Source organism: Nelusetta ayraudi, unplaced genomic scaffold (assembly GCF_046127955.1).
Source record: "Nelusetta ayraudi isolate G7.1 ecotype Tasmania unplaced genomic scaffold, CSIRO-AGI_Nayr_v1 ptg000023l, whole genome shotgun sequence".
NCBI classification, from domain to species: Eukaryota; Metazoa; Chordata; class Actinopteri; order Tetraodontiformes; family Monacanthidae; genus Nelusetta; species Nelusetta ayraudi.
The window spans coordinates 619,522-646,185 of NW_027466073.1; the positions used below are offsets into that span (position 1 = coordinate 619,522).

General features: G+C 42.9%; 1 protein-coding gene across 3 annotated transcripts in view; it reads left to right on the forward strand.

The window, feature by feature from the left end:
* The window catches only part of phkb (phosphorylase kinase, beta), a 104,359-nt gene that overhangs the window by 62,586 nt on the left and 15,109 nt on the right, over window positions 1-26,664 (forward strand). For all 3 annotated transcript variants that reach the window (XM_076028419.1, XM_076028418.1, XM_076028417.1), the window contains 5 exons: window positions 12,910-12,965; window positions 13,401-13,494; window positions 23,900-23,983; window positions 24,917-25,021; window positions 26,067-26,149. In XM_076028419.1, coding sequence (XP_075884534.1) covers window positions 12,910-12,965; window positions 13,401-13,494; window positions 23,900-23,983; window positions 24,917-25,021; window positions 26,067-26,149 — 422 coding nt within the window. The remainder of the gene's footprint in view (window positions 1-12,909; window positions 12,966-13,400; window positions 13,495-23,899; window positions 23,984-24,916; window positions 25,022-26,066; window positions 26,150-26,664) is intronic.

Sequence of the window (26,664 nt, forward strand, 5' to 3'; positions counted from 1 at the left end):
CAGAGGTTGTGCCAGCATCACTAAAAAGCCAGTCTATGGACTAAAGGTATAAAATGAGTAAACATTCCACACGTCTCGGCTGCGTCTGTGGCCTTGGCACCACAGCCAAGCTGTTGACAACTGGCTGACACGTCCCCCTGTCAGCACTCTTTGTTTTTCCTTCGGTAATTACAGTTACATCTGTCTAAGTCAGTGCGTGTCCTGCATGTCCAAGGTGAACAGTTGGCGCCTTATCACGGCTCCCTTGTTCTTTGTGTATTCGGCCATATCGACTTTGTCCACTGTCTCTGTCGAAGATGCCAAAGCAATAACAACAAACAGTAGCTAGAGAAGAAAGACGTCTGGAGGTGGACAGTGATGATGGTTTCTTTACTAACCAAGACCCAGAACTGTATTTATTTTTTGCTGAAATCAAGTAAGTTACTACTACTGGGGTGTATCACTCCGCCCTGTGGTTTATTCACTGATGGTTTAGTCAAACAAGTATTTTATAACGTATATTCTTCATGTTCATGCTTAATGTGACGTAATGTTCCACAAATATTCATCATTATTTTATGGTGTGGTGAACGTGCAGGTCACAACTTGTTCAAGACAGCGTTTAGGAGTTGTTGGATTGTGTATTTGGTGAGTTCTGAGGGAGGGAATTTTCTCTTGTTATTTTATTATTTGTCCAAATTTAATCAGTTTAAAAACACACAGCTAAATGGGCAGCTTTAAAAAGTAAATAGATAAATGAATAAATGTGCATTATTTAGAAAATTAAGTTAATCCGTCCTTCATCACCACCCAATTTCCTTAAAACGGCAATAGTATTTTCCGGCCCTTTGGTGTAGCCTGGACAATTAGCTGCACTCATTGGCAGCATGGAAAGTTTTTTTTTTTCCAGATTTTTTCTTAACCATGTCGGCACCTTCACTCTAAATTGTTCATAGGTGTGAATGTGAGTGTGAATGGTTGTTTGTCTCTATGTGGCCCTGCGATGAACTGGCGACTTGTCCAGGGTGTCACCCTGCCTTCGCCCTAAGACAGCTGGGATAGGCTCCAGCAGACCCCCGTGACCCTGAGCTCAGGAAGAAGCGGGTATAGAAACTGAATGAATGAACGTCGGCACCTACAAAAGAGGAAAAAAAAACAACCTCCAGAGATACAAGCACAGTGGAAGAAAAAAGTTCACCCAGCTGAGCCCATTAGAGTTTGATGAGTATGAGTGGCTCCGTGCCTGCGTGTCATCATGCAAAGGTGTCAGTGCCCCCTGCAGGGCCCAGTAATCAGGACACTTACCCCCCCCCCCCCCCCCCCCCCCGCCCCACCCCCACCCCCATCGAACCCTCCGGTTCTACAGGCGTGCCATCAAAAGGGGGGGGCTGCTGCTCTCGCACGCCGAGGCTCGCATCAATTGATTTTTTCTTCTCCTTCTCCTGGTTGGCTCATGAGTATGCTCCAACATATTTCTAAGCGGGGTTGCGGGGGGGCGGGGCGGGGAGCAAAGTGTGGCTTTCTCAGCCCCCGCCGCCTCCACAATTACATCGGCCGGCGGCGTGCAATCCAATTCTTCACTCGGTTCTCCTCTGCTGAAGTGATTCCCCTCTGCTGCGCCCTCCACACTCGCCTTTCTCCTCCATGTTGTTGGACTGAAAGCGTTTACTCAAATCCAGACACCGTCACACCTTCTCCGTCCTCCTCCTCCTCCTCCTCCACCCTCGCTGCGGCTGTGGCTGATTCTTGTCACGGCTCTGCCATTACTACCAACACATGGCCTTTAAAAAGATCCAACTAGGAAAATGAACGTGAGATACATTTTTTTTCCTCCCCCCTCCTGCAGCCCAGATATAAAATGACTTAGCATTTCTTTCATGTGCCCCCTTTTTCTCCACCCAACATATTTCTGCTAAACCCCTGAGACTTTGAAACACCCTCATCAAAAATACGAATCTCTGAGCTGCGCTGTGACCAGTGTGCCGTGGATGAAGCAGGGCCCAGAGTTATTCATCTGTGCAGGGACATAAAAAGAAGGGATTATATTCCACTCAAATAGTTTCTTATATTTTGGTGGCACATAAATCCCCATCCCCACTTGCTCTTTAACTTTACAGAAGTCTTTGAGTGTTTTTATTTCTTTTTCAGAATTAAAGTTACGTGAAGCGCCTGCATGTGCTCCGCTTTGCCATTTAACAACCTTGGAGGGCTCCGACTGGAAGGCCGTCACCGAGCCCCAATAACTTCTGCTTAGTCTCTTTCCTCAATAAAAGTAACTATTAAGACAGATATATTGGTTATATGCTGGGTAAGTGTGCCCAGCTTACCCCATTATTTATCAAACATGTCATCAAGCATGTCATCCAATAATGCTCCTGCGTTGCATTAGATCAGGGGTCTGGTGGGGCCACAACAGCTTCTAAAATTTGACAGAGCGTTGGATGGAGTGATTTGGTGACCCAACTCATAGGAGAAAAAAGAAATATGATGGGATATGTAGAAAAACAATAAACAAGGTTTATTTTGTAAAAAACCCTCCGAGTTTGACCTGTACAGGCCTCACAAAGCAACCCCCCTCAATCCTCCCCTCCTCTTCCCTTCTGATTGGCCAGCTGCTCACTGCTCGTAGTAGCGAGTGGGAACGAAGGCGACTAGCGCTCATGCAGTGGTGCCTCGTCTGCAAACATATACATATTTATATTTGTATATGCCATATACTTTTGCATGTTTTTCTATATTTCTTCATTTGAATTATTATTTATTTATTTATCTGTATCTACTTTTTGAGAGCTCTGTAGGTATTTGGTTGTTCACCCTGCAACTCACTCCTGCCTGTCTGACACTATGACTACTTCTCTCTCTCTCTCTCTCTCTCCACATTTTTTGCATTTCCTTTTCACCTCAACTGGTCAAAGCAGTTGAGCGCCCTCTGGAGTCTGGATCTGTTGTAGGTTTCTTCCTACACAGGAGTTTCTCCTGGCCACTGTCTCACTTTGCTTGCTCAGTTGGTTTTCCTCTGATTTGCACAAAGACGCTTTGCGACATCTTTGGATGTGATTTAGCACTGTACAAATAAAAGTTGATTGACTCAGTTGAAAATAAGTTCGACTTCTGACGTCGACGTAAGTCCAGCAGAATCTGAGCGGCTCGTTTCAGAGCAGTAACAAGGAAAAAGCCAGACCATCGAGAAATGCGCAAGTGGTCATTTTTAGTACTTGGCGTGCTAGCTGGCACGTCCATACCGCTGGAAGGAGCCCCTTTAAGAATTCATAGAAATGAGTTTTAGATATTACCCATTTTTTTCATTTGTATGAAAATGAAAGCAAATTTGCTGAACAATAAGGAGATGAACAACGCTTTGCAATTGACTCCAACATGAAGAAGTTCACCTGTTCAGCTGGATTCTTTCCTCACAGGGAGACACTGTGTCTCCAGTATCCCAGAAATCACACCTTTTTTCCTTTTCTTCCAGAGATCAGTAGCACTTCCTCTCTGCCTTCATGAGTTCCTTTGAACAGAAGTGATTCAAGTACTAATATTTTTTTCCTTACGGGAGTAGTTACATCAATAATGTAAAGTAATAACCCCACACCTGCAAACACACTGCCACGTCTTCTTGTTTTCACTCATTGTTTTTTCCTGTAGCTGATTTACATTTGTCATATGACACACGCAAGAGAGACAGTGAGGAATGGCAGTGGAGGAAATTGAAAATAAATAAGGCAGGGATGCAAAAAAATGAGCCTTAAACTTTGCAGGGAGTGACAGTGAGGGCGAGAAAGAGAGAGAGAGAGAGAGAGAGAGAGAGAGAGAGAGAGAGAGAGAGAGAGAGAGAGAGAGGTGTATTTCCATGACAGTTTCAGCACAACTCGACTCGCCTTCGTTCGTTTTCCATTACAATTGAGTAGCAGCTCAACCTGGACGGAGTCGTCAGTGCAAGACGGCCTGAAAGTCCCTCGGCGTCACGTCTAACAATCCTACAGTAGTGGTTCTCAACTGGTGGAGTCTCAGGACACGCACCATTTTTTTTTTCCTGCATCATGAAGTCGCGACCTAAATTTATTCCACAAAAATAAAAACGCTAGCGCACTTCCTATCATGTCTTGTAAATTGATTATTGAAAATGATTGAATTGAATTGTGTGTCCTGCACAATAAACGCCCAATATTTTCTCTCTCTTATACAGCTACATACAGTATTTGCTTGCTGTTATTAACTCGCCAAGTGTCACACAAAGAAAACAGGTTTTGAGCTTTTGTGAAGATGATTCCAAGCTCTTTAAAACCGACTGGTTTGCTCGACAGATCCGTTTTATTGAACTTGGTGATGTGCTTCTTTCATTTCACATTTCAGTCATAAACCAGTGCCTGAAGTGTGTACACATCTGCAGTAAATGGATTATTAGAAAGAAAACAAACAAACATCAATGCAGCCCTCCATCCCTGGCACGTCCTTCTGTTTCATCTGCTGCACCCCCACTTTCCATCTCTTCCATATCCGCTCCCCGATCCTGTTCCCTGCATTTCTGGGATGCTGGTATTTCGGGGACCAGGGTGGCTCGCCAGAGATTGAAAGAAACTCAGAAATTGACGACTTATCTCAGGGCTGCAGGCAAAAGCAGCGAAAGTCTCTTGTGATGGAAAGAGAGGGAGACAGTTAGCAATACTGGCAAAAATGGAGATCAACTCAAAGGTGATAAAATATTAGCTGTGATCTTCGCCTTTGCTAATCATATATTGCATATCTTATTTATTGGGACTGATGTTTACTTGTGTGATGTTCATGTGTTTTGCATGTGACACTGAAAAAGACAAAATAATAAATAGAAGCTGGAAGCGTTTTATTTATTTATTTGAGAACCGGTCCAGACCAGTCTTGCTTGGCAACCGACTGCAGCTACTAAGTGCTGATTTGTTACTTTGCAGGTGCAGACTTATTATGGGGCAATATTGTCTGGCAGCTGCGACATTTTAATTGAGATGTGGCTACAGAAAAATGTCTTTTTGGCACACATGTATCCCAAATTGACAGTTAGGTGAAAACACACTCACATTTAAATGTTTACTGCTGATCAAACATTTTTGCCAGGTGAGGTTTTCACCCCTAGCAGTCAGTGCAGATGAGTGCCCTCCGGAGTCTGGGTCTGCTTGAGGTTTCTTCCCCACTGGGGAGAGTTTGCTGCCCCTGTTGCGTCTTTCCTGCTCTGGAGGAATCTGTTGGTTTTCTCCTTCAGTTTGGGCCAAGCTACAAATACCAGTTGAGCTACAAATACAAGTTGGTTGATGGCTAGATTGAGGTACTTTTAACTGGAAAAGATGAGAATTTGATTGACTCGGCTTGCAGTTGTCACAGAAGGTGTTTTTCTTTTTGTATAATTCAAGAATTCAAATTTCACAGGTCCACAGTGGCACCACTTTTTTTTATTGATCAATTTTCTTCTGACCTGACAGAGTTAACCTGTGGGGTCCCACAGGGATCAGTCCTTGGCCCTCTACTGTTTTTGCTTTACATGACTCCTCTTGGTCAGCTTATCAGTGAGTTCAGTGATGTTGCTTATCATCTATATGTTGATGATGTTCAGCTTTACTGCTCCTTCAAGCAAACTGAGCTTCACAAATTAGACAACTTAATTACCTGCTTGACTGCCATCAAAACCTGGTTAAATAATAATCACCTTCAACTGAACTCTGCAAAAACTGAAACATTAATTATTGCTCCAGACATGGCCCTTCCTCTAATAAAGCGGCACTTCGGCCAGTTAGGCCTCTCTGCTAAACCTAGCTTACGTTCTAGGGCTATTGTGTAGTTACTTGCTCCTGTGCCGTTGTGTGCTCCCTGTTTGTCATTTATGTATTTTATCATTGCTGTACAGCACTTTGTGATTTTATCTGTGAAAAATTCTCTATTAGTAACATGTACTTACTTACTTACTTACTTACTTACTTACTTTAATCACACAGGTGTGTTTACACTGTGGCTTCAAGCACTGCACCTCATTAGTATAATATATTTCAGTTGGTCAAAAAAGTTGAGTGTTTAATAGAAAAAGGGTTTTATAACCCAACATGAAATGTCTGTGTAATGTTGTTGGGTCTGTGTTGTATGTGTGGTCGGCAGAAAAACTATGGACTATGGTAGTTTATTGCAAAGTTGTTTATTTTTGCTTATTTTTCCCTTTTAAAATGATGCTACTTTTGTAAAGAACATGCATTTCGAGCAGCAGGGCTCAGTGTGTGGGTTTGTTCCCATGAAAAAGGCCAAATTGTCATTGCCAGTGCAAAACAACTTATGCAACATTTTATGCAGCAGCATAAGACAAGCTAATAGCCCTCTGTCTATATCAGTTTGGCTGGGAGACCTAAGGAACAGACTTCAGGTCATAATCAGTGCAACAAGGATTTTGGCTGGTAATGCCAACAGGGGTGGAGAGAAGAGACGGTTCCATTAATCCATGGAAAATACTGATTATGGCTCAGGAAACAGATGGCTGGTGGATGAAATTGGTCGTGATGGACTTCTAGGGACCAAGACGCTGGTCCAACTAAGCAAGAACACAGCTGTTCCACGTGGTGAAGACTAGACAGCGGGTGTAGATCACTGAAGGTGGACCTGACAGTTGACAGAGACAGACAGAACAGGTAACTGATGCCTACTGGCAGAACTGTTTTTCAGGGGTTGCATCAGGACGATCAATATCTGACACCGAGTTAGAGGCAACACACCCAGCCAGGCCTTCATTCCACACTTTGAGACCGTTCTACGTTCACTTCCCTTCCCGCTTTGAAATATGTAGTAGGTACAGCAATAACAATATAATTCCAATGCTGAGCCCAAGCTAAATGTAAAGTTCAAAATTACAAACTTTATCTGACTACACTTTTATTGAGCAGCCAGTTACATTTTTAGCTGGCACCGTTAATGTTAACTTCACGTCGTATATTGAGGCATCAGTGCTAGCACATTTCACACCTTATGTTTCTCCATAAAACCTTTTAATGCTCATTAAGAAAAAATTTACATGAGAAATTTTATGGAAACAGCATAATTCTTAACAACGTCCTCTAGTTCGCAATGTTTGCCTGAGATTGTTTCTGACTGTTTATATTTTTTCAGAATCAAATAAGATTTGTTGGTAACTGTGTTGGCGTTGCAGGCAGAGATTTGGAGACATAAGTGCTCCACAGTCTCATGTGCAAAAGAAACAAACAAACAAAAATCTGTCTTCATTGACAGAAATAGTATTTTCTGATAATCTCTCTCAGTTGTAATACGCGTTTATTTCTGCTTCTTCTAATAGACATTTGGCCTCACAACATGTAATGTAGCCTCACTAATTATTGCACTACTTTAACTAAAAGTTAAAACGGAAGGATTTTTGATCAGACTTTTTTTTTTGTGTGTGCTTGTCCAAATGTGCCACCCTGACCTCAAGCGCACTCTTTGCTACTTGCAACCTATTTTTCTGAAATATGCCACCTGCAGGCATTTTAGGTTGATTGCAAACACACCATTGAACTGTTATTTGCTCTGTTACACTCAGTCCCTGAATAAATGAATATCAACTCTGTGTTTGAGGCAAATCTCTGTGGCTAGCGGCGCTGCCCTTTATTTATGCTGTTTTCGTTCTGGACCTCCTGCTTCAACCAACAGATCCCAGGTTTTTGCTTGATAGAAACTCTGCTTCTGCTGTCAACACTGCCACGTGTGCAGTGTTAATGTCCCTGCCTGCCGAGTGAGCTGGGGCTCATTGCACAAAAGTAGGATAAGGGATAAAGCCGGGATATCTTGGCTATCCTGGCTCAACTTATCCGCGATCCGGTTGCACAGACGTTACCATGGAGATGTTTTCCGTGGAGTGAACCTGCTCCAGACCAGGCTAACTTCCAGAATCTATATAATCTCATCCCCTAGCTCAGTCAGCAGTCGCCACAAATGGAAACCAATAGTTATTCCACTGGCCACTGCACATTGTTAACACATTTAACTAGACCCACTGTCAGTATTATTTAATAATTTGTGATGATTCATTATAGGTAAATGTTTTTTTTTAGAAATGACGTTTAGATGATGTTGCAGTCATAATTCATTACATCATAGCTCATAAGTAAAATATCCATATAAAATATCCCTTCATCTCTTATACCAATGTACAATCAGATTATTCTCAAATGGAAATCTGCACATCTGCAATCAGTTTCCCCTACAGTTTCAATTTATTCATAATCAGAGCATGACTACATTTTCAGTGATGCTAATTAATTCATTAACTATTTGGATTGTAATTGCCAATGGTTTCATCGAGGTGTATTTATGCACGACCTATGCCATGGTGAATTAGTGAATCTGAACTCGACAATATGGTCAGTAGAAGGTAGATGAGATGCGTGCATGCACTGGTACATTTCACCTGGCTTGTTGAACCCGTATCTTCTTAACCTTGGTTGCTTTTTGTGCAACCAATGAGGCCTTGACACTCGTGTTGGATTGGTTGAACTCAACTTAGTTATTGATCGTGGATAGATCATATTTTCGTGCAATGGGCCCGTGGATTCCCTCTGGCATGAATATCTTTAGTTCCGTGTGTTGTTTATTTTCATTGTGAATATCGTTAGGACAGAATCTTGAATTGGAGGCTGAATCATCAAGCTGTGTGACCAGCAGGCTGACTTAACTGGCTAAAGAAAGAAGCTATTTCATGAAAAACTAAAGCCATTTATATTATGTTTATTTGTCTTTGCTTGAAGGAGAGCTGATGCAAAAATTCAAAAAATTCAACCCCAACTGAATTTGTTGAAAACACATCCTGGTGTAACGCTGTTAAATGTTAAATCTTGTGCTCTATGATATTGGTTTGGTTTGTGTTCATTCTTTTGATGGGCACAGAGCTCATATTGGAATCATATATTTCAAGATGAAAAAGGCTTATTGTCTCGTAGTTTGAGTTCAATGCTGTTGTTCTTGGAGGGCTACAGCTCTAGCTGCATTTAAAAATGTATGAAACTTACCACTATCGCTGTCACACCGGACACGTGTTCCATCCGGCTAAATGAATATATTTAAAGCGGACGGTGAGACAGTGGCTGTAAGAATCTCTGGAAGCACTCTCATCGTCCTTCCCTCATTTGAACAGTCATGCTGCCATGGTTGCAGTTAATGCTTGCAGCTGAAATTACATCCTTCTTTTGTCCTCCTCCTCTCCTCTCCTCTCCTCTCCTTGCCAAATGCTGCTCCTGCTCATCAGCTATCACTAATGAGAAAGCTTCAGTACATTATTTTAGAAGCCTTTGCTCACAGTTTATCAGGAGAGATGTGTTCAGACATCTGGTCCGGTCTCCTTTTTACCTTGTGATTTATGGTAAGGAGATGGTTGGCTAAAACCAGCTCCTATCTACCGAGCAAAATGCCTCCTAGGCTTTTTTTCCCCCCCGTGTGTTAATGCATGCGTGTTTGTGTTGTGTTTTTGTCTGCTTTCTCATGTTTATTTGTGTTGTGTTCCCTGGCACTGCAAAATGGTTCAAAATCTAAGAACTGCTGCATGCCAGTGTCAGTGTGGCTAAATATGCTAAAGTGTTGACTGTCCTATGTATATGCTTGTTCTTATCAGTGTGTGTGTGTGTGTGTGTGTGTGTGTGTGTGTGTGTGTGTGTGTGTGTGTGTGTGTGTGTGTGCACGTGTGCGCATGCGCATGCATTTCCACAATGAGAACAAGATGAAAGGCCGTTGCTCCTGTGAGTCAGAAGCCGCTACCTGCGTTTTAATGGCCCTGAATAGACTGTCACTCACTCAGTGCACTGAAGATGATCATCTCTGCAAACAATTTACTGGGCTGCACGGTGTACATACACGGATACACACATGCAATCTCATAAATAAGAAGTACACACAGCCCTTCTGCAAGTCTACAAGAAAATGAAAGGCACTTTACCCAAGCGGAAATAGAATAAAACTAGCTTTGTTTATGAAAAACAAACAAACCTATGAGACAGAAGGAATCATGAGCAATGGAACCAAGCAGTTACGTAATAACACACAATGACTGTTTATTTACATAAAAAATTCAGGTGAAATGCTCAGAGATACAAATGTGCATAAAATAAACTTCACACACAGTGAAATGACCCTGTTAGACTGTTAGACCCTGTTTGAATCCATGTTTCCTTTGTTATTATGATGTGTGGTGAATTTAAGTTCTCCTTGAGAGATACTGTAGCTATTGTCTATCAGCAACCTACTCAATGGTTTTGGTATAACCTGAATGTTATTTAACAGAATGTAGTCCCTAGCCTAGTGAACATTCATATGATGATTAAACATACACAAGCGCTGAAAGAAGTGGAGGCCAGAACCTGGAACTGAATTGGGTCAAAACAGTCAAGTCAGTTCTGGGACATAACCTACTGTGTGCTGAGCGTGTGAGAATATAAACAATACGTTCATTTTCTGAACTGTGGAGTAGGAGGCCTTGTGAACTACATCATTACTGACTTTAACAATGGCAGTTATACGGTCAACAGTGCTTCTGCAGAGTATAGACTGAAAACAGTGACCGTCTGAAAGGGGGACCATACCTTCTCAAAAAATTAACAACAGCATTGACCTCAATGGCATCCTGACGGCTGAGGTAGAAGCTCCATGCTCACATCAGATAAGAATGGATGGAGCTCTTACCAGTAAATCCATTTTGCATGTCATCAAAGGAAGACTTTTAGATCAGATACTCCACGTTGATGGAAAAAGCTCCAGGCATGGGAACGTTTTTGTAAGAAGTATCACAACGACTGCGCACAAGAAAACAGACACCTCGAGACGGGGTCAAAATCAAAGGCACGGTCGGGACGAAAAGGAGGCACTAGACTTAATTGGAGAGGACGGAGCGTGTCGAGCAGAGTTTTGGGCGAGGCGCCTTGCATCATCAGTGTCCTCATGGTTCAGTTTATGTGTAGATCTGCAGGCAAGTGCTGTGGCGGTTGTTCGCAAAGCAGGCACCACAACAAAACTTCTCTTGCTGAGAGAGAGTCTGGATTTCCAAACATTATCGTCTGGGTGGTAAGGCAGCAGAGCAAATACTGTAAGTCATCTTGCTGGATATGTCTGTGAAGGTTCTTAGTCGACTAGGTTCTCTTAAAGGTTAGAAGTTAGAAGGGTTAAGTTGAGGCAACCAGACTGGTTTTGCGATCTTCAAGGTTGGAGGTAGGCCTAAAGACTGTGGGTCCCTCCTACTGGCAAAGCTGTTGATTATGCTAATAGGGTAAAACCCATGTGAGTCATACCCATAAATACATTAACAAAACTGTATACTGTCAGTTGAATAGAAGTCATTTGGTTTCCTACCCTTAGAACAGTTCCCATATGTATAAGAATATACATTGAGCAATCAGGGTCTTGCTGCTAGGTAGCTGCCATCTTGCGCCACCATCTTTTTAAGGATGTCTGTCTGACAGTGCCCTGAATACCAAGCATACTGTCAGGTGGGCTACCTTAAATTTCGGGCTTCCTTAAAAAAATGTACACGCTGAACCTTTTAATTCATCTAGGGAGAATCCTTAAGGTTGCATTGTATCAAGCTGTCAAAGGCCTCTGTTCAGGGAGGGTCATTCTAGGTGGACATAGATGGCCGCGTTCACTCCTCTCTCAAACTGTCTTCTCTGTATAAAATGTGTACATTTGAGTCCTCAGAGGAGCGGCCTTTCTCCTGTTGGATAATGCCAGGCACTGGGAGACGTGGGCTAATCTAGACCAGAAGCGGGTCAGAATCCTTCGAGCCGGAGATTGTTTCCCCCAATCCCAAACGAGCCAGCGAGCGAACGTGTTCGTGTTATGAAGTGATCTTCCCAGTGGAGGCAGCGGTTAGTGAAGCGTATGCACGGAAGAAGGCCGATATGTTGAAGCAGAGCACCAGGGTTTGAGTTCAACATTGTCCCAAAAGGTTGGAGTGGCTTTTTGGGGGACCACATCTGAATCGCTGAAGGCTTCAGTAAATGAGAGTGACCTTAATGTTGCTGTCATGGGAAGCACTGCATGAATTTTTACTTGGCTAAAAGGTCCCCAGTGGCTCTCCTAAAAGCAGGAATATTGGGCCACATTTTTTTTTTGTTTTAAAAAAGCTATTATTCATCATTTATTAAGTCTGACCACAACGTGAGTGCGTACTGCTGGTGTAACAATGGGCTCTTTTTAGTAACAGACGAAAGAATGCCACTACTACTTTCCCAAGTTCTCCTTTTGTATTATTACTTTCTGTCAAAGAATGCCAAGATCTTTCTTTATTTAGTGTCAGACATGCTTACAATTTACATTTTATTCTGCACTACTTTACTACTTTTTAACTGTCACAGTAAGGAACATACTGAATTTAAGTGTAATCGTGATGCAAATGATTCCCAGCACTTTTATTCTTCATAAAGGTCACCAGAGACAATGACACAGTGCAGCAATCATTTCACATTTCAGCACATTTTAAAATGTGTCTGGGCCCAAACCCTTTCGTCTCACTTGAATATGGGCCATGAATCTTTAAACACAGATCACAAATAAGACTTTTCATCCCCTGAGATGCTAAAATGCAGTCATCAAGCAGTAAAGCAGTGTTGCGCACTAAATGTACAGTGTGCACATTGGACAGTTCAGCTGATAACAGTTGCCATAAAGGTTGCATTGAATAAAAAGAAATAAAAAGGTTTTCTTGACAAAACATTACAAATGTTGCCAGTAATGGGCATCTGAATACTGTAATTATTATTTTAAACCTTGAACTTGTCGATCATTTAACAAGGCGAGACACAATTGAAAAGCCACACACTGAGCATGAACATCTAAATCTGTTTAATCTTTACAGACGGACACACGTAAATTTATTTCTTGTTTTAATTCCCATTAAGAGGACTGGAGCAGTGCCTAAAACCGATCTTTCTGTCTTATGTCTTCTAACAGGGTCCCATAGAAAATGATGTCGTAATTCATGTGGCCCTGATAGCAGAGAGTCAGAGGTAATGTATGTCCTTCACTGCATGCTCTTTCATTATTTGCAGGTTATTTACAGGTTGCCTTTCCGCCTGAGCTCTGAGTGCTGTAACTGTGATGAGCTCACAGAGCGGGCGCCCGGCCTGACCCCTGTCGTCACGTGTCCTCGTTTGTCACTGTATGTGAGGGCACCTAAGCAAACGCGCCGTGGCCTTTGCTGATCTGCAGCTTCACTTAGTGCTGCTCTCAAGGCCCCGTCAACTCTCCACATATTTCCGTCCTCCGCTCATCACTGGTTCACTCACAGGGGTCAGAACGTTGCGATAGATTAAGCTGCACAAACCTGTTACAGATAATATTTTTCACTACTTGTCATTTGAAGAGTCAAAAAAAACAACGCCCGTGTTGAAGATGGGCTATGGAGTGTATGAATTATTTACTGTGTGTGTGTGTGTGTGTAGACTGCAAGTATTTCTGAACACCTATGGCATTCAGACCCAGACGCCCCAGCAGGTGGAGCCTATCCAGATTTGGCCCCAGAAGGAACTGGTTAAGGTAACAAACATGTTTTGATTTGTCCCATTGATTGATGCATGTATCAATTTTAATGTTGATGATAATAATAATAATAATAATAATAATAATAATAATAATAATAATAAAATAAAATAAAATAAAATAAAATAAAATAAAATAAAATAAAATAAAATAAAATAATAAAATAATAATAATAATGATAATGATGATGTATTATGGGCCTGGTTTACTAAAATCCTGAAGAGTGCATGCAAAATATATTGCATCTGTTGTTGGTTTGAGTGCTGCAGACACAAATTATTCCAGGTGCAAAAGTGACGGAACCGTCCTATTTAAATTTTAATGAGCCCCAAACAGCTCATGACAAATGGCTTTGAATCAGATCACCAGTGTTTTCCAGCCCAAACCTAAGGTTTTCTCACATGTGGCCAATGTTTTGCACGAAGCTGTGCTAGCTAATGTCTGCTTATGTGTATCATTATAAAATATGAAGAAATAGAATTATACCATTAGTAATTACTTTGTTCTGCTTTAAAATGAATAAGCCTAATGGTTGAGTCATCATTTTGTTACTGTTACAAATTGGAGATGCTTGGATAAGGGAGGTCTCCAGATTTGCTTCAAGAGTGTGCTATGCTGTTAAAAAGAGAGATGTGATTTGTAAATTTAAAGTGGTTTGTTTTCACTCAAATACTTTGAGGTCACAGCAAGCAGATGATTTCCTTGTCTTGACAGAAAAGAGTTCTACTTTGCAGCTGCATGTATTTCCATTAACTTGAAGTCTACAAACATCTGTTGAATGGCATGTGTTAATCATGGAAGCTCATAGACCCTGCTGCTGGATCATAGTAGATGACCTGCTTTTTGGAGTTGAATTCCACGTGGCTAAAAGCCAGTGCTACCTATTGGAGGAGGACCATTGTCCACCGGTGCCGTGGAACCTCTGCATGTTCTTTGTTCCAAGCTCCCAGAGAGCCAAGATACCCTTTTGCATAAATGCACCATTGACATTGCAGACCCCTCATTATAGCAAAAGGCTTTCTTCTTCTCCTAATTTATGCTACTGAAGAAAAATTGTGAGTTCTGTACTCTGTTCAATTTAAGGAGCCTGAATTCTATTCCAAAAGCCTCGATCCTTCCCCGTGCTGCGGGGTTGCCGATATCCTTAACAAATAACAAAGGTAAAATAATTCTTGTCACTAGACCTCAATGATAATGGCAATGTTCCCTCCATATTCTTCAATGGCAAGGTGTAACAGTCTTGCAATTTGGGCTGTCTCTGGCTTCAAGAACGTTGACAGGGTTTTTGGCACTAGCCTTTGCACCAGGGCATGCCAGAGGCACAACAATATACCCTTATTTGAATGAATGGTTGGCCATTTAAATAATTCAGCAACGGCTACAAAGAAAGCAACACAGCCATTTACCCTGGCCGTGTGTATCGGGTTGGCCACACAGTTAATAGTACAACAAATGATCTGCCCTTGGTGCTCACTGATGATGAAGGCCTTGTTCAGAGATACACGGTAGTGATTCTGCAGCTTCAAGGTAACAATGGTCTAGTATAGTCTCTCACTCTGATAAAAATTTGGACTTCAGTAACCATGGTGGTTTCGTGAGAAGTACTCTCATTGAGTGGTAGGGGCGATAGCAAAGATCTGACACGGTGTGGCAACAAAGAGCTGTCAGGGGCTGGTGAAATTTGAATTGTTCTAGTCCCTCAAACAGTGGTTTATTTATATCTATATTATGAGAGCTTTGTTTGTATTTGGTTGTTCACCCTGCAACTGTCTGCCACCCCTCAGATCAGATGGATGTTATTTTCTGCTTGGTACAACACTTAGACTATGGACCTTTTGGAATGCACCATTTTGTTCTACACTATTTAATGGATCAGCGTTCCTAGACCAGATGTTCGGGCTTTGACCAAATGCTGTTCTCTATGCTTTGCCCATCAACAATGGTCTTATTCCAGCAAGGTGAACACAGGTTGATAGGGACTAGTAGTGCCTTACATATCAAGTTTCACTCCGCGAGGAATTCGACATCACCATGGCTGCTATGAAAGGGGTTCCTCTACATTATTAGGATAGGATATGGTATAGCTTTAAGGACCACTGCCGATTCTACATGTTGAATGTGTCACAACATCATGGAATGGCGGGACCCTTTGGTCCAGCCAGTTCAACACACCAGGAGCAGTGGGGGGAGTTCCAGGGCGCCCAAACAGCTGGTTAGCAGGGTGCCGGCTAAGCTATGTGGCTTTGGGCCTGCTCTCCCCGCCGACCTTAAGTGTCTATTATGTACTTAAAATTGGAGAGGGTCTCAGATGGAAGGGTGTGGCAGGCATGTGGACAGAGACTCTCATCCAAAGTCCTAAAGGAGATGTCAGTGGGTAACTGACCACTAGGAAGCCAAGGGCAGAACTTGACCGAGGGCGCCTGTAAAAGTTCCATTCCCTGGCCGACACTACTTTGCAATTTGCAGATTGTGAAGGTTAGTGTAGTCTATCAGATCGATGAACCCTTTTTGGTCATGGTGAATTATATCTGTTGTGGGTTTTTTTCTAGTCGTCTAGTTATGGCTTTACAATTAATTTTAAGATCTGTATTGATTAGCAATATGGATGGAAGCAGTGGGTCCTTATCAGGCTCCAGTACAAGACAGACGTTGGCAGAAAATCGTGTTTGAAATGTTTCACATAATGTGAGACTTATCTGTATCTAGGTGAGTGACCTAGTAGTCCAGCCTTTTTGAAGCTGATGGGAAATCCATTTCTTTGACACTGACTGCCCTGCTACTCCACCTTTGCTCCCATAGTGTCCATCAGTCAAACTCCATGCTGTCTCTTCTTAGTTCCATCCTCCAGTATAATTTGCAGTCTGACAAGTCTTTTGTCTTCCTTTTGTCACTTCCATCGTCACTCACTTGTGCCTCACCTGTCATATTTATTACATGGCATCTTTTCTCCATGCCACAGTCTATAAACAAGTGATTTCTCCTATCATGCTTTCTTAGTCAGCTGTATTTCCACTTGGAACCTTTCTACTCTCTGTCATCTGTTGCTATATCAGTCACATCCATTTCTCTCAGCTCATTATCCCCTGTAGGCCCACACCCTGCCCCACCCCTCATATATCCTGTACACCAAACAACTCTCCCCTCCGGGTCTATCATCATGCTTTGAACTGTCATACCTGCTACTTTTCACTTTTTTCTTCCATGCCTTTTTCTGCTACCTGCCGCTCCGCCTCTCAGATGGATATGCAATTCTGAGTTAGAGCGTGTGCACTGTGCAGAATATTAAATCCAAAAGCCCAGCCAGACACTCCTTCCTTCGACAGAATCTGTTTATCTCAGAGTCGCCAACATCCCCAATGCTGCAGGCTATTTTGGCTCACTTCACCTTGTCCCTCACAGCCATTTGATTGTGTTGCAAACAGCTGCCTTATGATGGCAGAGTGGCAATTACATTTTGCAAAGTGTTATTCCCACCTGTACACCCTAAAGCTTATCCACTTGGATGTTATTGCATTATTCCCCCATAGATAGCCCTTCTTTTATGTTTGTTTCTTCTGCTTTAATCACCAGATAGCTAGCATAAGCATTGTTATGAATAACTTTGTTGTTGGGTTTCTTGTTGTTTTTGTAAAAAGACTACAATAGAGCCGGATTGACTAAAGGTGACAGAAACTTTGTTATATCAAAGGTCAAAGGTTTGACCTTTGACCAAAATTTGTAGGTTCCGGTACTATAAAAGAAGGACAGTAAAACCGGATAAAAGCAACACATAGAAACCATGAGCAGTTCAACAGTCAAAACTAGTGACCACAAGATGGCAAAAAGACATTAAAGTGCATTGGCACATATGTAATTTGCATGTAGTGGTTCTCCTTATTTAGTCATTGTGTTAAAAAGTGTAGTTTAGGAAGACTGGGGAGAATAGGGGGCGGGTTATAGTCAGTCGGTTATTGCAGGAAGGGAGTTCACTGACCTCATCGCTTCAGGGAAGAAGCTGGATTTCTGCTTTCTTTGTTTTTGCTGTTTTCTTCTCAGCCTCCTGCCAGAGGGATGTAGGGAGGGTGGGTCGGAGGCATCAGTTGGTGATCTTCTGTGCCAACTTCACCACCCTTTGCAGAGCCCTCCAGCCTGTTCCCATACCAGACTGTGATACAAGATGTGAGGATGCTCTCCACATCAGATCTGTAAAAGGCAGTCAGGATGGCCGCACTGAAGCCAGCATGTCTCAGCTTCCTCAAGTCGAGGCGTTGGTGGGCCTTTTTCTTGACGTGCAGTGAAAGTGGTCCTGGTGAGGTTGTGTGCATTGTGCACCCCTAGATATTTAAAAAAGGGACCGCTTTCACAGTAGCTCCTCCGATGATGATGGTGGAACGGGGAGGACATTGTTTGAAGATGTCGAGCTTGGCTCTCCCCCCAAAAGGTCAGATATAAGGTAGACATCGGCGCACAGACCAACACCATTATAGTCAACATCTTCCAGATGCTCTTCAAGGACATTGTGGGAAAACCAGTGACACACAAGCTCACAGACCATGGACAATTACTTATTGTTGATGGAAAATGTAAGCAAAAGTACTGACACAAAACAGTACACTACTGATACTTGCTATGAAAACAAGCTATGACCTGAACCTAGTCAAAATAGTGATTGTTGTGTCTGAGAAGAGAGGAAAAAATGGACGGTAACTGTCTGAGAATAATGGAGGGGTACACAAATGTATTCAGGGCATAGGTATATTGCAACGTTTTGTGTGGACCCTGAAATCACACCTGTAGATTACCCACCACACAGGATCCCTATAGCTCTACAAAGCCACCTTAAAGATGAGCTAGTGAACAGTATGGAAAATAACAACATTATCTGTAAAGTTGCTGGGCCCACTGGCTGGGTGAATGCACTGGTCATTGTGGCAGACAGACTCAGGAAATTTGAGGGTGTGCCTTGATCACAGGGCCCTCAACAAGGCTACACTAATGCCTCATTAACCCCTACGTACTTTAGTTGACATCGCGATAAAACTCGCCGGAGCGAGATACTTCAGCGGCCGGCTAGGTCAAGCTATCGGGCCATAAAACTGAATCCTGAGTCTTCAATGTTAACAACGTTTAAAACCATGTTTGCCAGGTAGCAATTACTCAAACTGTCCTGCAGGATCAAGTGAGCACAGGATGAGTTCCAGCAGAGTTTGAACAAGATGTATGAGGGCCTCAGAAGTGCAGTAGCCCTTGTCAATGATGTGCGGGTGTTCGGCAAACCAGGCAGGACCATGACCAACACCTCACAGCCATTCGGTGTGAGATTAAACCGTGACCAAAGTCAGATCAATGAGTCAGAGTTCACGTAATTTGGCCACACATTCTCACGAAGGCATAAAACCTGTTCCACAGAAAGTCAATGGCATACAGGTGATGCAGCCACCACGGAACATGGCAGAGTTGGAGACTGTTCTCGGAATGATAAACTATCTGACCTGATATGCCCTGCATCTGTCATAGATCAATGCATGTCTCCAAACTATTAACATGACAATGAGTTTGTGTGGGACGCCAACTGCGACAGAGCATTCAAAAGAATGAATGACCTGATAACCCAACAGCCAGGCCCAGTACTGTCGTACCTTGACCATGAGAAAGAGCTACAGCTACAAATGCACACATTTAAAAGTGGCCTTGATGCAGTCATGCCTCAGTGCAGTAAGCTATTTGATACGTATCCAAGTATCCAAGAGAACTATGCAGATAGAGAAGGAGCTGTATGCTATATTGTGTAGCTGCAAATGTTTTCACGAGTATATTTATGGCTGCAAGGTTGTTGTCTAGTCAGACCACAAACCTTTGGAGCCGATACTCAAGAAACCACTGGCAGCCGCCCCACTAAGGTTTCAGAGAATGATACTGCAACTCCAGAGGTACGTCATCAAAATTGTTCACCGGCCTGGGAAATACATACCTGTGTCTGACACACTGTCACAGAAATCCATAGAGTACCATGACAGAGCCCTGCATGAAGGGATGGAGGCCCAGGTGTACACAGTTATCAACAGTGTTTCTGTGAGTAACCAGAGACTTTCAGAAATAAGACAAGGGACAAGCTAAGACCCACAGCTCACTGTCCTGAGAAAAGCCACACTGGATGGCTGACCTGACGCAAGGTCACATTGCCCACTTGGCATTCAAAAGTTCTGGAATTACAGAGACAAAATCTCAGAAATTGATGGCTTCATGTTCATGGGATCATCATCCCCTGTATACTCAGGGTGAACATGATAGAGCACATCCACTCAAGCCCAACGGGTGTGGAAAAAGAAAATACAGAGCAAGACCGCTTCTCTTCTGGCCCAGCTTTGGGAAAGGAGATCAAGGAGTGGAAGCCTTCAGCATATGTCAAGAGCGACTCAATGCAAACCCACACCTTTTGACCTGGAACCTTAAGAGACGAAACCGTCATTGTGGATTACGACAGCTGGAAAGATTATACAACTGTACCTCAGCAGCTGTTATCTCCAAGCTCAAGTCCACCTTTGCTAAGCACGGAATTGCTGACCATGATCAGCGATAATGGGCCATGTTACAGCTCCAGTGAGTTCCAATGCTATGCAAAGTCATAAGGTTTCACAGACACAACGGCCTCGCAGAGAAGTATGTTCAGATAGTCAAGCGTACACTAGACAAAGCCAAAGCGGAAAACAAAGACCCTACCTCAGTCTGCTAGAGTTTCACAACATGCCAGTAGGTAGACAACCTGACTCACCAGCGCAGCTTCTCATGAGCTAGAGACTACGTTCGATCCATCCTGGAACAGCCAAGCATCTGCAGCCGCAAGTCAATCTGCAGCCGGCAGTTCAATAGCGGATAGAGCTCTGTGAACGACGGCAGCAGGTGTATTTCGACAGGTGTGTCAGACCTCTACCCCACCTACCTGTTGGCACGCCAAGCTGTTTTCACCAACAAGATGGTTCCTGGACACCTGCAACAGTGACACAACATGCACACAAAGACCAGAGCTACCTAGCTACATCACCACCTGAGGAGGTCAGACCTTGCGACAGTCAGTGCCTATTGGACTTTTGTCTGGAAAGTCATCCTACCTCTTATATGGGATCAACCGTCTTTTCTTTTAAAGAAGGGATTTCATTGACTGGAATGAATGTTGTAGTCCCGCGAGACTTCGGGATGGGAGTTCAGGAGACAGAAGATCCGAGATGGCGGAATAAACATGCTAGCTCAGAAAACATGTTTTGTATGTATTATTAATTCATTAATGTGATTATAGCTGACCAAAGGGCAAAATAATACAGGCCACCAATATTAAGGGACAATGATTAATAAATACTCTGAGCCAAATATTTGCAAGTGTAAAACTGTAACAACAAATACAGCTAGCTGAAAGTGGCAACAGCTTCCTACAGAAAACACCATTGCTGGGACATTGTCTTTTCAGGAGTTCAAGTAGATTCCCCCTTTTTATGCACTGCTTTTCTCGCACTTGCTCTGCAGACTCACATCGCTAGAGAGTCACTGTGCAGCACCATAAAGCAGACCAAGTCAATTGATTTTAGTTTGCTATCATGTTTGTTATCCTAGTTTAGTTGCCCTTTTTTTATTATTATATCCTTCTATAAATGAAGCCAATTTTGCTTTTTGATAAACAAAGAAAAGCAATGACAAACACTTTGTGTCTTCAAATCTAAATCCTCTCTTGATGTTATTCCAACATATTATGCCTTTTTTCTTCCATGAATGTCCCGTCTGCACATTCAAGAACCAATTGATGACTGTGTTTGCTCTGACAATAACTGCGTTATGCTTATTATTTCACAAGCTGTTGCACTTATTTAGTGAGCCGCAGCAGCAGCAATAAAAAGGCGCAGGATTGCTCTCCTGTCTCTGCCTCTATGGAATTGAGGTGAAACCTACGTATTTATGTATTGAATTTTTTCTACAATTGTCAGTAAATGCTACTTTCTCACACCTCCTCGCTACTGTAGAAATGTAAAACGCGTCTTTTAAATGCAACTTTCTTTCTTTTTTTTTTCTTTTCAAATTATCTCTCCCACCTGGCAGGCTCTGCTGTTTTTGTGCTCCGGTTGGTAGAAATGTGAGGGAATGAAAGGACGCTTTGAGACGCTGGTTGTGCATTGCTGTTCTTCATTGGTATTCTGCACACAGGAAGCGTTGGGTGCAGAGGGTTTCTTTTGTTGTTTCAAGCACCCATGGTCCTACTCCTTCACTTTCAATCATTGTCTGTTGAGGCAAATGATTTCCACTGGCATTTATTACCATCTTATTTATATATACTGGACCTATTTCCCCGTGTTTTGCTATATACGTTTTTAATTTGCTCACTCCTTGCTTCCTGTTGGTAAACGCAGCTCAGCTCAGCCTTGTCACAACTGTAAGGAGTAGCACAGCACCACCCTTTGGCAAATGACGCAAAATGCAGCTGTTACAGCAGAACGCAGCGCAGAAGGGCTTGATGGATAATTTGCCTGATGTGCGTGTGTGGGTGTACTGGTGCCATCCCAATGTGATTTGCACACGCGCAGAATACATGGGATGCAAGAAGTCACCAGTAGGTCATTCACTTCAAAGGGGTACAGTTGGATCATTTGTTCGTGAAAAGGGTTTTATTTGCATAATGTCAGTGAATTCTCTGGAATCCCCACGCTTCTAACATTTCAAAATTAATGTTTATTGGCGACAGCCGTGACCTTTTCCTTTTCTTTGTTTTAATGAACTGAGAAACCAAAACAGAAGGAAAATGCCCATTAGTGCAGCACCTGCCACCATCAAACATGACTTGCCTCTGTTTTTCTTACGCAGCTGCAGACACAGTATGTTACACCAGTTTTAAGGCCTCAATTGGAATAAAGGCTGCATTTGTACAAGTTTGCGACTGCATAATCAGCCAAAGGAAAATCCAAATGAACTCTGCAAGAGAACATCAACTCGACTGTTTTAACTCACTCTTAGAATTTCTGTTGAGCCGAGTAGATGTGAATCCTGACCTCAGACAGCCTGAGTTCACGTTTGTAGCTGAAAGTAATGTGAGATCTTTCCTCTATTGCAGGCATGTTGTGTGAGCTGAGCTCCTTGAGCTGCTTCATCACAATATCTGGCTTCAGACCAGGCATTCAAACTTGCGCTCTATCATGACCTCTTTGCTTTACAGAAACACTGGAAGACTTTACAGTGCAGCAGTATTGTGCAGAGACATTTTACAATGATTTTAACATTATTCTGCAACTCTGTAAAAAGGATAGTCTCCTTTATCTCTAATATGATTTTAATACAAAATGGATTCATATGTCAACTTTCTATTTTTAAACACTGATTGTTGAGCTTGACTTTTTTCAAAAACATATTGTGTCAATAATATATCATTGGTACATTATCTAGTACACCTCCTATGGCATTTAATGATAAAATAAAATACTCAATGGAGCTTCATGTAGCTGTTCATTCCAGCCCTGTTGTGTCTTGGACTTTACCTTCAAGGTCACAAATTGTGTAATGTAACAAAGCTGGTGTTACCTCAGTCATTATGTGAACGCTGAAAAGAAGAACCTACATCAGTCAGAACTGGCTAATCCGCTTTCACTTGATTCTGTCTGAAAAGAAGCAGGATGCGGTCTCTGAAATTAAATGTAAAAAATAGTCACATATGATGATGCTGTGATTCAGCCTCTTGTTGTTTTTCTGTCTTCTTATTTACAAGGTACTTGGGAAAAATCTGAATCTTCTGTTTCATTAATAGAGTTTCATATATATATTTACTGTAGATAGATAGATAGACAGATAGATAGATAGATAGATAGATAGATAGATGCGCGCGCGCGCGCGCACAACACACACACACACACACACACACACACACACATATAACAGCCTGATCTGGGGAGCTCTGTCAGGGACCTGCTTGCCACTGTCTCTTCCTGCAGTAGACAACAGTAGCAGCAGCTCCGGCACCCTGGGGTGTGCTCGGGTTCACTGAGCACGCCCCAGATGGCAGTGCGGGGACCTCTCATTAGCAACATGTCTCATAACTTTATGACTTAATATCAGTGGGCGGCTCTCCCGCGCGGCGGTAATTTCAGTTTATGGCTTTCGACAACAGAAACATCTCAGCGGGACACCCCGATGATGGACCAGCTCTTTCATTACGCCGCACAGCGGCTTTCCGCCGCGTGACATTTGAAATCAAACGGGGTATTTATAATCTCAAAGGAAAACTAATACCATCAGAGGGAAACGTCTGACAACAGTGAGGCTGTCACAACAGAAAGGCGGGCAGAAGGATTGTGCATATTGTGTGACCGCGTGAATGTGTGTGTGTGTGTGTGTGTGTGTGTGTGTGTGTGTGTGTGTGTGTGTGTGTGTGTGTGTGTGTGTATCTGTGCAGGCATACCGTTTCTTAGCCATCAACAAGAAGCTGGGGCTGAGTGGGCGACCAGAGAGACCAGTGGGCTGCATTGGGACTTGCAAGGTATGGAACCACCATTAGAAAGAAAACACCCACACACACACACACACATACATACATAACACTACTATCTCACACGCAGGCACGCGTGCGCCCACACACACGCACACAACTGCACTATGCATTGCCTTGCTGCGCAGGTCATGCGTAACGCACTTTCCATATATTGGTCTGCATAAATTTGCCGAAGCACCCAAGAGGCCAAGAGGTCGACTGCAGCTCACAAACTAAACATAAAGAGAAAATATATATATATATATATATATATATATATATATATATATATCTGACCTCCCAATAACCTTTTTCTTTTCCGCTTGTACAGTATGAGGGACTGCTCATTGGATGTTGCCTATTATAAAGTTTCATCACATTTTTTTTTTTTAAATCCACTGACTTTAAGCAGCCTCTTTTTTCTGTATTTCCCAGAACGTGTGTGTGTGTGTGTGTGTGTGTGTGTGTGTGTTTGTGTGTGTGTGTGTGTGTGTGTGTGTTCAGGCAGCCTTTAAATCTAACATTGATGTTGTTGCAGTTTTCTCCCCCCCGAATGAAGGTCGTAGCGCCACCAAATGATGGCTGCCTTTCCACGCCATGGCAAACAAATGAATCACGGCTCCCGATGCTCCACCAAGACTGTATTACAATGGAGCGTTTATGGGGGGGAGAGGCAGACTGCCAGAGGGCATAATCATCATCACTGTGTCTTTATGTGCGCGTGTGTGTGTGCGTGTGTGTGTGTGTGTGTATGTGGGACACAGCTTTGCGCCAGCTGCATGTGTCTTATGAGGACTCTGTGTGGCTTCCACGTGTCCCTTCTGTCCTCAGATTGATGGGTTGCTTCGCGCAATGTCCACAACAATGTGGCTCCATCTCCCGCTGCGCATTATAATGTGTGTGTGTGTGTGTGTGTGTCTCCTCGCTTGTTTGTTTACTCAGATCTACCGTATCCTGGGGAAGACGGTGGTGTGCTACCCCATCGTCTTCGACCTGAGCGACTTTTACCTGTCCCAAGATGTCATGCTGCTGATCGATGACATAAAGGTAAGGCAAGGTTACAGTGCTTTGGCCACCGCCGACCACTGCAAGTCCTCCTAGTCGCCCACGGGAAGAATGTGGTCCCTCTGGTCTGGGTGCAGGGGTGGGTAAACTTTTTGACTGGTGGGGCCACACGGGTTCTAAAATTTGACAGAGGAGCAGGAGCAGATAGATGGAGTGTTTTTGTGACCCATGTAAACAAGTGCTTTCATGTCAATTGAAAATGAGCAAAATCGGTGTCTTTGAAGCCCCACAGTATTTAGCTCTTTATTGAAATGACTCTTAAAACACTCAAACACAAAAGAATGACTGAACAAAAAGACTGAAGCAATACAACTATTTTATGACTTGCTAACTATTAGTATTATATCTTGAATTTTGACGGGCCGTATTAGAAACCTTAACGGGCCACGTATGGCCCCCGGGGCCGTAGTTTCCACACCTGGTCTAGCGTGTGCGAGATGGAAAAGATCTGCTCGTTTGCTTCCTGATGTTCGCTGTACTCCAGAGGCATTATGGCTTTGACATTGAAGTTAATTAATTAATCCACCAACCTGATTACTCACAAAAGTTACTTGTCATTTAATATTAAAAAAAAAAGAAAAAAGAAAAAGCCTAACAAGCCTTACAAAACCCCACAAAACCTATTTCTTGCTTCAAAGTGGTTGTTTATTGGATTAGTGTCTTTGCAGTGTTGCACATGGTGAGCAGCAGTATAAGTCACATTCAGTTCAGTGTGAACCAACAGTCACTGAACATTCTGTCAGCTGCCGCAATTCAGTTATGATATCTGTTGAAGACTGATTTTGACCCTTTAAAAAAAAACATGTGTAGGTATCAAATTCCCCAGCTGAGCATTTCCTCAACAAAGCCGCTGCTGGATATGATCTGAATGAAGTGAACGCTTCCTCTGTGATACGGTGCTAGGAGCTTAAAACACTGTCAGAAAGAGACGTCAACGTTATCTCACACTATGACTTTCAAAAACCAAACAAAACCAGAGAAGTGACAGTTGACGTGCGTGTATCTGCGTGTGTGTGTGTGTGTTCAGAACGCCCTGCAGTTTATCAAGCAGTGCTGGAAGATGCAGGGACGTCCCCTCTTCCTGGTTCTCATCCGCGAGGATAACATCAAGTAAGAAAGAACCCTCAATCGAAAGCTCCTTCCATCTTTGCTCTGTCTGTCCCTGTCCTCTCACATCACTCTCCCATCTTCACTCTCAAACTCAGCGTCTTGTTCTTTGACACTGAATCAAAAAAACAAGATCCCCCTCCTTCCAGAAAAACAAAAACCCACGCAATTTTTTTCAATTCATTTTTAGTGCACTTATATACCATTGAGGTGCATTTGTACTTGGCAATTGTAATTGGCAGAAACAGTTTCTAACTTCACTAACTTCACTAACTCCACGGAGCGCATTATCCAGAAGCATCCAGAACATGCTAGCGGTGCTGAACCGCGCACTGCACTGCAGAGGTCAAAGGATCCTTGTCCGCTAATGTTTAGTCTGATATCGATCATGGATCAATTTAGGCAATAGCGTAGCAGCAAACCACAAACCGTGGTGCATGCACAGTTTCCAGGGCAGGTCCTCTGACTGATCTGTATTTGCTGCTTGTAAAATCAACAAAGCAATTCATCGTTATTTT